This window comes from Anabrus simplex, chromosome 1 (genome assembly GCF_040414725.1).
Source record: "Anabrus simplex isolate iqAnaSimp1 chromosome 1, ASM4041472v1, whole genome shotgun sequence".
NCBI classification, from domain to species: domain Eukaryota; kingdom Metazoa; phylum Arthropoda; class Insecta; order Orthoptera; family Tettigoniidae; genus Anabrus; species Anabrus simplex.
Window position 1 is genome coordinate 236,164,374 of NC_090265.1, and position 12,482 is coordinate 236,176,855.

At 38.0% G+C, this 12,482-nt stretch overlaps 1 protein-coding gene across 1 annotated transcript in view; it reads right to left on the bottom strand.

Annotated features, from left to right (window-relative positions):
* Cby (Chibby) overlaps positions 1-12,482 on the bottom strand; it is a 49,198-nt gene that overhangs the window by 26,111 nt on the left and 10,605 nt on the right. The window contains exon 2 of the mRNA XM_067158872.2: positions 1,871-1,986. Within this exon, the coding sequence (XP_067014973.2) occupies positions 1,871-1,986 (116 nt within the window). The remainder of the gene's footprint in view (positions 1-1,870; positions 1,987-12,482) is intronic.

Below are 12,482 nucleotides of genomic sequence, written 5' to 3' on the forward strand. Positions count from 1 at the left end.
GTGACTGAATGGGTGGCTATATTTCTAGAAAATAGATCTCAGAGAATTAGAGTAGTCGAAGGTTTATCTGACCCTGTAATAATTAAGAGGGGAATTCCACAAGGCAGTATTATTGGACCTTTATGTTTTCTTATATATGTATAAATGATATGAATAAAGGAGTGGTATCAGAGGTAAGGCTGTTTGCAGATGATGTTATTATGTACAGAGTAATAAATAAGTTACAAGATTGTGAGCAGCTGCAGGGTGACCTCGAAAGTGTTGTGAGATGGACAGTGGGCAATGGTATGATGATAAACGGGGTTAAAAGTCATGTTGTGAGTTTCACAAATAGGAAAAGTCCTCTGAGTTTTAATTACTGTGTTGATGGGGTGAAAGTTCCTTTTGGGGATCATTGTATCTGGGTGTTACTATAAGGAAAGATCTTCATTGGGGTAATCACATAAATGGGATTGTAAATAAAGGATACACATGGTTATGAGGGTGTTCAAGGGTTGTAGTAGGATGTAAAGGAGAGGGCATATAAGTCTCTGGTAAGACCCCAACTAGAGTATGGTTCCAGTGTATGGAACCCTCACCAGGATTACTTGATTCAAGAACTGGAAAAAATCCAAAGAAAAGCAGCTTGATTTGTTCTGGGTGATTTCCGACAAAAGAGTAGCGTTACAAAAATGTTGCAAAGTTTGGGCTGGGAAGAACTGGGAAAAAGGAGACGAGCTGCTCGACTGAATGGTATGTTCCAAGCTGTAAGTGGAGAAATGGCGTGGAATGACATTAGTAGACGAATAAGTTGGAGTGGTGTCTTTAAAAGTAGGAAAGATCACAATATGAAGATAAAGTTGGAATACAAGAGGACAAATTGGGGCAAATATTCATTTATAGGAAGGGGAGATAGGGATTGGAATAACTTACCAAGGGAGATGTTCAATAAATTTTCAATGTCATTGAAATCATTTAAGAAAAGGCTAGGAAAACAACAGATAGGGAATCTGCCATCTAGGCAACTGCCCTAAATGTAGATCAGGATTGATTGATTGATCGATCGATCATCTATTTGTAACTAGCTCTGTGGCCTCGTTTAATTCTGCACCTCTTACCATTAAATCATTAGAAACAGGTGAGTCTAATCATAGTCATCTTGGTTTCCCTCTACTTCTCTTACCGAGTCCATTATTCTCCTAGTTAACCTATCCTCCCCCATTCGCCTAACATGACCCATCACTGATGATGGCTCATGCATACAACATCAATATATTAGTAAATACACATTCTAATAATTATTAAAATCACCGAGCTCGATAGCTGCAGTCGCTTAAGTGCGGCCAGTATCCAGTATTCGGGAGATAGTAGGTTCGAACCCCACTGTCGGCAGCCCTGAAGATGGTTTTCCGTGGTTTCCCATTTTCACACCAGGCAAATGCTGGGGCTGTATCTTAATTAAGGCCATGGCCGCTTCCTTCCCACTCCTAGCCCTTCCCTGTCACTTCGTCGCCATAAGACCTATCTGTGTCGGTGCGATGTAAAGCAACTAGCAAAAAAAAAAAAAAAAAAATTTATTAAAATCAGTGTATGGGCTACAATTATGAACCCTTGGTTACCCTCAATTTCTGTGAAAACAGCACATCAATAGCAACTTCCATGTCAGAAATATTTGGGGTGCCACTTTTATGTGATTCACGCTGTAGGTGTACATGGTGTATAGTAAACCTAATAACATATCCAGACTAACAGCATGCAAGCATGCAATAAAAGGGCTTTATCTGTATTGCCTATCTGTGAGCTCTCTTGCTTACTTATATGTCAATAAAACTTTATACTTTGCTCCATCTGGAAAACTATGTGGGAAACTATGAATTACTGGTCTACTTACCATATCCAGTAAAATTTCAAACTTCAGTTTCAATAAATTGTTTTCTTCTTCCAGTTTCTGAACATATTTCCTCAATTTCTGGTTTTCTTTGTGTGTACCACTAACGGGACCAGATTCTATAAAGAAAATACTTTTTAATTCTATAAAATATTTTGCAATGCAGGGAACAGTAGTTCTTGTCAATGAAAGTTCACATGAGAAAACAAATGGCTAAGAAAAATGCTAATTCACAAATAATATCATTTGTTACATCATTAAAAATCCCACTTCCTCAATACAGTCTTTACTTTATCATTGACCTAATGCCTGAATATTTCATAATATGATCTAACATCCACTTTCTGGCCTTTCTTCAGAACATCACCTGAAAGCACTTCTTAAAAATTCTGTATACTCTATGTAAAGCATAGCCTTAAATTTCTTGCTCATCAGGCATTGTGTTGTACCAAACCTTTGCCCAGTAACAATCTCTAAGGTCTTCTTATCACTTTCTCCTTCACATAACTGACTGGATCTGTGTCTTTTAGCAAACACATATTGGTGTCAGAGAAAAAGTTAAAATACAAGTACTTATGAAGTGAATTAATGGAAAAATCAAGACATGGTATGGAAATCAGCAGGAAGATTCAACTTGTAAGTCTTCTTTAACCTATCATAGAGTTCACAATCTACTACGGAACAAAGATATATACCAATGAATGCTAACAATATTTCGTACATCTCCTGACATCGAAAGTGATTGGCTGGAAATTTCTACCTCCCCAAGTACAAGCACAGCTGAAAGGAAGGAGCATATCATCACAGAGGTTTCATGGTTTGCAAATACACTGAGGTTTATCTATAAGGGATGATCAAAAAAGTTTCCGTACAGTCCTGTTGTGTGAAGATGTCCGTAACCGCCTGCTGCACATCCTCGTCTGACAGGAAGCGTCAACCCTTCAAGGCCTTTTTGAGGGGACCAAAGGCGTGATAATTGCATGAGGAGAGATTAGGACTATAGGCCTCATACACCGCCCGCTTCTTGTTGTCCTTAATGGATGAGGCTGGGCTCCCAGATCAACTGATGTCTTGTGTCAAAATGTGACCCACACGGAACTTGGGGCACCATTCCGCAACGGTGGTTTTCGACAGACATGCTGCCCCATATACAGTCTTCATTCTCCGACGGATGTCCACCGATGTTTGTCCTTCGGCAGCCAAGAACAGAATAACAGTAAGTTGGTTCTGTTTGGACGCATTTGGTAATGACGTTGCAATAGTTCACATGGCCACATTTAACGTGCGCACCTTGGCACAACATGACTGCCACACTAATCCCTTTGCTTACGTGCCTGTGCTTATATGCCTGAATCGGAGTCAAACTACATTGTATGTCCACTGCAGCAACACCCTCAAATGGAAACTTTTTATCACACCTTATAAAATTGGCTGATAAAAGTATTGTATAAGAACAAACGTGAGTCAAATCATTTCGTTCTTTTTCCGGGTTGAACCGTGTTGTCGTTTTCTGTACATTACGTACAGTTTGCCGACAATGTACAGAAAGCAACAACACGGTTCAACCCGGGAAAAGAAATAAATAATTCTACACACTGTGGAAGCTTCTCTTCTAAGAAGAGTCAAATCAAGTCATATAGAGGCAGGAACATGAAAAGGAACACATAACAGGATGAACACAATGACAGATCAAAGTAGAAAGAGGAGACAAGGAGAATCATGAAAACACATCCTCATACACTGCCATCCCCAATACTGTAATCAGACAGGCTCATTCCTCATCGTCCCAGTTTTTCTACAGCTATCTCATCTTAGCCCCAAACGAGCTTGTTTCTGCTTCCCAGCCTCATCAGGATGGAGGGCACCAACACTCGTTGAGGAGCCATCACGACCTTCAATTTTGACGTGGGAAAATAAAATTGAATACACGTGGTGAAAAATTAGGAACACAGGACAAACACAAAAGGAAAAAAGGATCCGAGTGGGGTAATCAGTGAAGTAGTAAGATTTATTAGAAATAAATCATCCCTCCTTCAGTGAGGGTGGCCATACAAATCTGGATTACATACAGTAAAAAACTGTCAGTAGCTTATAAAAATTTATGCTGGAAAAATAAACATAGTTAGCCAGAGATTACAATCTTAGGTATACCTAACTGAAATCGTAAAATTTGTAAGGAATCATAGCATTTGGATGACCTACATAAGCAAAAATGTTTCAGGAAGAAAAATAATCATGGCAATCCCAGTTTACATGGATCATCCGTATGTTCAGTCCGTCAGCAATGCCGCTGGTGGGATCCTCAACAGCTCTGCCATCAGCTGTCATAGATGGCCTAGGCATCACTGAAGAGGCGTACTAGGGAAATGAGGAGTGAGGTAGTTTCTCGTTGCTTTCCTCACCGAGCCAGAGTTGCTATTACATATCAGTCTGCCAAGCCCACTGAAATGCATACACCAACCGACCCTGTGAACAACATTTTCACACCATTCACAGCAGGGACTGGCTGCAATGGATCATCTACTGAAAAGTATTAAGGGCAGGGAGGGATTCAATTAGGTGAAAACGTAGCAAGCAGTTTGGCCTATGCCGACAACTTGGTCTTAATGGCAGATGGTGCTAATAGCCTGCAGTCTAATACCTTGGAACTTGAAAAATAGGTGCAATGAGTATGATATGAAAATTAGGTTTTCCAAGAATAAATTCATGCCAGTATGTTAGATATCTAAAAGAACTGAACGTCAGGTTGGAAATACAAAGCTGGAGCAGGTAGATAATTTCAACTATTTGGGATGTGTGTTCTCCCAGGATGTTAGTCTGTAGTGAGATTGAATCAAGGTCCAGCAAAGCTAATGCAGTGAGGTCACAGTTGCAATCATTTTGTAAGAAGGCAGTCAGCTCCTGGATGAAACTATCTTTACACCAGTCTGTTTTCAGACCAACTTTACTTTACGAGAGTGAAAGCTAGGTGGGCTAAGGATATCTTTTTTATAAGTTGGTAGTAACAGACTTGAAAGTAGCGAGAATAATAACTGGTACAAGCAAGTGGGAACAATGACAGGAGGGTACATGAATGAGAAGATAAAGGCTCGATGGATGAGGCTGTACACATAAACCAGCTTCGGTGGTGGGGTCGTGTGAGAAGAATTGAGGAGGATAGGCTACCTAGCAGAATAATGGACTCTGTTATGAAAGGAACGAGAAGCAGATGGAGAACAAAATAATGATGGTTACACTCAGTTTGTAATGATTTAAAGATAAAAGGTATAGAACTAAACGAGGTAACAGAACTAGTTACAAATAGAGGATTTTGGCGAAGCTTAGCACATTTTCAGAGGCTTGCAGATTGAACGCTGAGAGAGAGAGAGAGAGAGAGAGAGAGAGAGAGAGAGAGAGTGTGTGTGTGTGTGTGGGGGGGGGAATCTCTTAAGATCTGTTACAAGATTTCTTTCCATTTCATAAAACATAATTTTCAGGTTTTATAGAATAGTGACTGTGTTCTTAGGCAGGGTCCTCCTGGATCCAAACAGGAGGCCTCTGACAACCCACTGACGAAGAGGAATATTATATTTGGCATATAAATATGGGAGACATGCCATATAAATAGCTTGATTTCCAAGATTAACAATCCTAAGCCTGTCGTAGGTCCCTTTCAAAGTGCATGGTAGAATCTCTAACACCATCATCTTATTATCTTTCTTAATGATGGCTATGATATCCACTTTTCTTGGCTCAAGGCTTGAGCAATTGACGTCCTTACTCGATGGTGACGATTGGTACACAGTAGCTCAGTGCTCCTGCAGAAACCTGCACATGGAAAGGAACACACAATATGTTGAATACAATGGATATATCAGTACGGGAAGAGGGAGCAATAGAAACAGAAGACAAGGAGAAACATGAAAACACAAAAAGACAAGGACAATCTCCACATCTTCATATACTGCTGTCTTCAATTAATTTATTCACTTTTCCTAACTTATATCCAGCTTCTTCTTATCATACACTTCCCATGTCAAGACTGAAGATCTACCAAGATAGCCCATCAGTGAATGCTGATGCCTGCCCTCTTGATGAGCTGGTAAGCAGAAACAAGCTCATCAGGGTCTGAGAAGAGATGGATGTAGAAGAACTGGGACTGATGAGCAGAGAACCTAATCTAATTAAAAATGACAGTGTACAAAGATGTAGAGATTGTCCTTCTCCTTACGTGTCTTCATGTTTCTCCTTGTCTTCTCTTCCTATTGCGCCTCCTTCGCACACTGACCTTTCATTGTATTCATCTTTTTTTGTGTGTTCCGTTTCATGTTCCTATCTTTATTATTATTATTATTATTATTATTATTATTATTATTATTGGCCACATTGGACCACTTGAGTCTTCCATGTACACTTGTTTCTTTGAAGGTTGTACTGTTTGATTCTTCTTATCTGCCCAGTAGTGCTTCATTCGTACTGATCACAGTGTTCTTAATTTGTCTAAAATATCTTCTGTGCATCATTTCAGTTGAAAATTTGTGTTTCTTAAGAAGGGTGGTGATTTTATTCTTATCTGCATCTGTAATTTTGAGTCCAACTGTTTTGAGATCCTCTTGAATTTCTTTGATCCAATGCCCTCCTGTCTTCTTTCCCAGATTTCACATCACTAGTTGTCGTAAAATCCTGTTTTCTGGTAATCATAAGATGTGAAAGAAATAAGAGATTATTTTCTTCTTCATTGTGCTGGTAACTGGGTCAATCTCTTGATAGGCAGTTTCAATGGGGAGGATTCTCCAGGCTCCTTCAACCTGGTACTTTTTATTTATGCAGGTTCTAATAATTCTTCTTTCAGTTTTGAGGAGCCAATCAGTTCTTCTTTCATTTTTAATTTGGAACAAGGTTTCACAAGTGTAAGTGGCTTCGGGCAAAGTTACAGTTCCTATCTTTATATGACTTGATTTGCCAATAAAAGGATGCACTTCTACACTTTTAGGATAAATTTAAATGATAACATTCGCTAAAAATTTTCCTCAATGTTAGAAGTCATTTTCCTCACACAAAAGGAACTACACAAGCTGATCACCAACATATGTACTGAACAAAACAGAATAAGACAAGAAATATTTTATTATAAGGTATACTGCACCCGCCCACCTCCTGAGTCCCAGACTAGCATTTATCTCATGGGTGATCAGTTCGAAAACGAAAAAAAAAATTTATATAAAGAAAATCAAAAAAATATATATCGGCGCATCAAATAAACACAGGGATGAACGGGGCATGCAAATTTAAGGTTACGGGGGACGACTCATTCATGGATACAAATTTTTGACTCCACAATAGGACTGGGAAGTGACAACTTAAATTCCATGGGCATACTGGACTAACTACAATGAAAAGATATGGAAACTGTTTCCTATTGAAATTGCAATGAAGAGCAATTTATTCACTTATTTTGCATACTACACATGATGACAATTTTACATTGGGACACTTTAATCCTGAAAAATAAATGACATAATACTTGGATTTTACCTCACTACTCTGGTAGTGTAAAACATTTGGTGAATTCGCCCCAATTGGTTACTGGGGATCGAATTCACATCCGTATGATTGGACGTTTCACCGCTGGAGATCTTCTTTCGGAGACGAAGGCACGACAGTAACTTTTTACTGTCGTCTCCTCGTTCCGTTTGGACATGAGACACTTCCGGTATGTACATTCTGGTGAGCTGGACACCCACCGTAGAAAATGTTATCGCCTCGAAAAAACGGGAATTTATAATACGGACAAACTCTAGCCTATTATTTCCAGATTCACAAACACACCAGGTAGAGTTCATTAACTCAAAAGCTACTTTAATATTTACACTTGTCAATACGACAAGACGTACGGAAAGGTTCACTACTATGCTCTGATCCTGAAAACATGTGCCGTCCGTGGGTTATTTACGTATCTACCGCTATCTCCCCGTGAAAACCCAACATGTGGTTCGGAGCAGTTCGACACAGGATGACTGTCCCTAGCATATCCTCCTATGATTATTAAATAATATCATTACCATTCTTTATCTGATCATTATCATATTCTTTGACTACCATCAATTAATTTTATTATTATCATTAATTTCAATTATAATCCTATTTTTGATTATTATCATTTGTCATCCGGGATGATTATATGCCAACCCTTGCCGACGTTTCAAACGAAGGGTCGTTCTTCCTACTAATTTATCTGCACAATATAATGATCAGCTTCCTCATAAATATTTATTATTATGATTATTATTATTATTATTATTATTATTAATAGTGGAAATCGTGATTATCGTAACCCGAAATCATCCTTGCTATAATACTTCAACTTCTCGCTCTTATTATTTTCATAAAAAAAATAAATTAAAAAAAGTAGCTTCATTGGTTATTCTTCTCCTTCTTCAAATATTTTATTTATTATTATTATTATTAGTTAAAAATCTCAAATCTTTCATTTCTACTCCCAACATCATTATTATGTCCAAAATAAAAAAAGTAAATTCTTCAAAAAAAAAAAAAAAAAAAGTAGCTTAGGTTTTATTTATTATTATTATTAATTAAAAAAATTAATTTCGCCTGTTACATGGTAGTTCACTCTTAATATGTTTAACGCATAACCCCTTTTACGATTCCGATTTATCTTGGCACTAAGCACTTGATTTAAGACAAGATTCACTTGGAGTATGATTATTTTTATTATTATTATTAAAAATGGAAAGATGATATTTTAATTTCCACTCTTTAGAATTTAGTCACATATGTTAAATCCCGTTATGAACCACTAAGATCTGCTTTATATTGGTCGGGACAACACGGTATTCGGGACCGTACCTTCAACTTCGTACTGCCGTTAATTTTATATGGGGACACCTGTCCTCCCAAGACACATCTCACAACCTATGGCACATCGCGGCTGGGCAAATACCTCCAATGCCGGCGATTGCTAAACTATTCCTTCAAATTTTAAGTCCATTTCCTTTCATCGGAACTCTTCAAACATTTAATTCCTAAAATAATCCTCGGTGCGTGGATTCTACCACTAATAACACCGGCATATGCATTTATATCATCTTAGGCCTTGAGACTCATCTATTTCATCATTACAAACAATACGGCTCAATTTATTTCACGCCGGATATTCGTCCCTCATGACTTCCAACTCTAAATATGGGCTCAAATCATTCTGGGCTTTTAACATATTGTGACCATTCTAATTCACGTGCCTATATCGCTTTAAACAAAATTTTAATGGTTAAATTAAAGTCCAAAAACGTAAAATCAAAAATTTATGTAAAATCAAACTGACTACGCGAATGAAAGTCTTTAACGCAACATGTCATCTCCACATTGATTATTATATTTGCACTGGCTAACTCGCGAAGCACTGTCATTATTATTATTATACTGTAACTTGCAAACGCACAAATATTATTATTAATTTACTTTCCTTTGTCAACTCACAAAACATTATTATTATTAGTATTTTAATGACCTTCCGTACGCAACACAAATCTTACATACTCTGGCTCTTTCATAATCTGGCTGTCTAATAGAAATTATTCCTAATTAAAATACAAATGATCACCGCAGTGAATGAAATTCAAATAAATGGGTTAGCACAAAAAAAGAATTTAACACTTGAAATGAACTTAATTCAAAGTATTACAAACAGCATGCATTAATTGAAAGAAATATATCCCATATTTACATTATATACAACAAACAAATACTCAAATTAATTAATCTAACCCATTATTACGTTAATATAAATTAATTCGTCCGTCTAACAAAAAAAAATCATGGACTCGGGAAGCGGACCATGTTAAGTAACCATAATTAATTTACACTGAACCCCGTTTAGTCGCGATAACATTCCCCAATATCAAAATTGTGTACTCATTCCTATGTAGAATTCCATTGTCTCGTAGCAGATGAGATATAGGCCTTACGGCCCCATGGTGATCTACTCGTCCATCATGTCGCACAATACAAATTTAACACAATAAAACACTTCTGGGTGACTACCCATGATTAATACCTTATTACACTATTTTACACAGGAATACTAATAACAAAAAAAACACTTATAGGTGCTCCTAGACCCCTGACACTCGCACAATATACTCTTCATATACGCCCGAAACACACGTCGTGACACATTACGACGAAATGTCGTTCATTTGAACCGGCGCGTATCGCGTCCTCAACCGGCACTTCCTGGTTTATTTCTAAGCCGTCTTGATAATCGCCTAGCTCCTATAATTCCCTGCTCGGATAGTTATTCACCGTCTATCTTGAGGTGTTTACTTCAGGCTCCGCACACTGCCTTCCAAAGGTACTATCGGCGTTCCGTTAATTATTTATTATTTAATCACATGACATTGATTAAATTCAACATACAGTTGTACTGATTAGTTACACTCGGTACTATGGATAATTTCACTGTTCGTATTCATTCTCCTAATAATTCACGCACTTTCAGCTTTAACTGACTTCGAATGCGTCCCGAGGTACTGACTTACAGAGTCAACGTGTCAGAGTCTCAACTACTTCATACGACTGACACGACTGGTGACCGATAACGACTGGTGACTGGTAAGAACTGAGTGATGTGAGGTTCGCTACTGGACTTTTATGGACGATATGATTTCCCGCCGGGGTCATCCGCGGTCAACTCCTGGAGAGGGGGGTTGGTTATCCTAAATCGGCATATGCAGGCGGATTTGGATCTCTTGCTTTATCCTACTTAATACACTGGCGATACACATTCATGTGTCGTATTCTGAACTCCTATCGTTCGGTGATCATGGAAATATCACTTAATTTCTGTCCTCCACCTTTTGCGCGCTAACTCGGCGTCCCTGATGGCGTGCTCATCTCGACCAATGGCGAGATAGCGTGGGTCATTTCCACGAATTCATTACTTGAATTTATTACGATTACAATTAATCAACATGGGAATGATATCACAAAAATCCCCTCTATTCAATTATGTGGTTGGAATAATTTAATATTTGTTATCGGAGAAGCTAACTGGAGTTCACTCTGAGTTTTTCTTATGTTGGTTTATCTGCGGGCCTGTGATAAATTTTCTCATTGGTCAACACCGCTTCGGTTAGTTTGAAATCTCTTCCTTGTAACGTTGACAACACCAAATGCCTCGGGCGTGGAAAAACTGGCACGTCACATTCTCGGTATTGGTGATACATCCGCTCGCCCTTGGTCCGAAATATATACTCTTTCACTTCCTCGAAGTCATTACTTCGTTGTTGTGAGCTCTAGTTTTAATCCTCTTATCTTCTGGCCAAGAAACATTTTCCCCTTAATGACAAGCTTACACTGTGGCGACGGACAGTCGCGATATGTCTAGCTCATATCGAAATTATCCCGTCCACACAAAACTGACACTGTATTCATTTAATATTCCTATTTATCAGTATTTCTCGTATCAAAATCAAATCATGAAAGATAGAGCCTATCTCATCAGGGTACAATACATAGTTCAAAACTGCTCAGTTTCTTGTCCAGAAGTGTACACTGTCTACCTTCAGTAACTATCTGAGACTAGACCATTGACAAAGGAGGATGAAAATAGAATACTGGCAGTAAAAATGAAATTCCTGAGAAGTATATTACAGAAGGACAGAGGGGAATAAAGGTGGAAAAGTTGAATGATAAAATGGAGAGAAATAGACTGATATGGTTTGGACATGTTAAACAGATGAATGAAGGAAATTACCAATTGAAAGCCATATAGGACGTAATTAGTAAAGCAAACATGACCTGGACTGGAATGTAGTTATGGATGAGGAGTAGAAGAAAGATAAGACTAAAATGGGGAGAAACAATATTTTCTCTGACCTAGCTGGATAAGGGTAAATTAATGATGAGTTTAGCCAACAAACAAACAAAAAAAAAAAAAAAAAAAAAAAAAAATTCTACTGTAAGAAAATCATGAACTACGATCCATTCGCTGTTTAGCATGGAAATGAAGGCAAATGGGAAGGCCTGCAAAAAGGCAAAACATGTCCCATTCCAACTCATGTAACAAGGATAAAATCCTAATGTTAAGACTTTTATGTATTGTATAGGTGGTTAATTAATAAACAAATAATAATTTAATAAGTGAGCCTCCGTGGCTCAGATGGCAGCGCGTCGGCTTCTCACCGCTGGATACCGTGGTTCAAATCCCAGTGACTCCATGTGAGATTTGTGCTGGACAAAGCAGAGGCGGGACAGGTTTTTCTCCGGGTACTCCGGTTTTCCCTGTCATCTTTCATTCCAGCAACACTCTCCATTATCATTTCATAGCATTTATCACTTGTTAATAAATCACCTTGGGAGTGGCGACCCCATTGTAATAACAGCCTATATATGTTTCATTCATTACATCACTGACCCGGTCAAAGACTGGAAAACAGGTTGTAGGTTTTCATTTTTTCATTTTCAATTTAATAAGTATATGTTCCAATTTAACCGATCATAAAAGAAAGTCCACTGAAGTTCAATCAGAAAATAGTGTTCGCAATAATTATTTAAGAGCTTATTTATTTGTCATCATCATTGTACAGTTCCAGTTTCCCGGATATTGTTAAAGAGC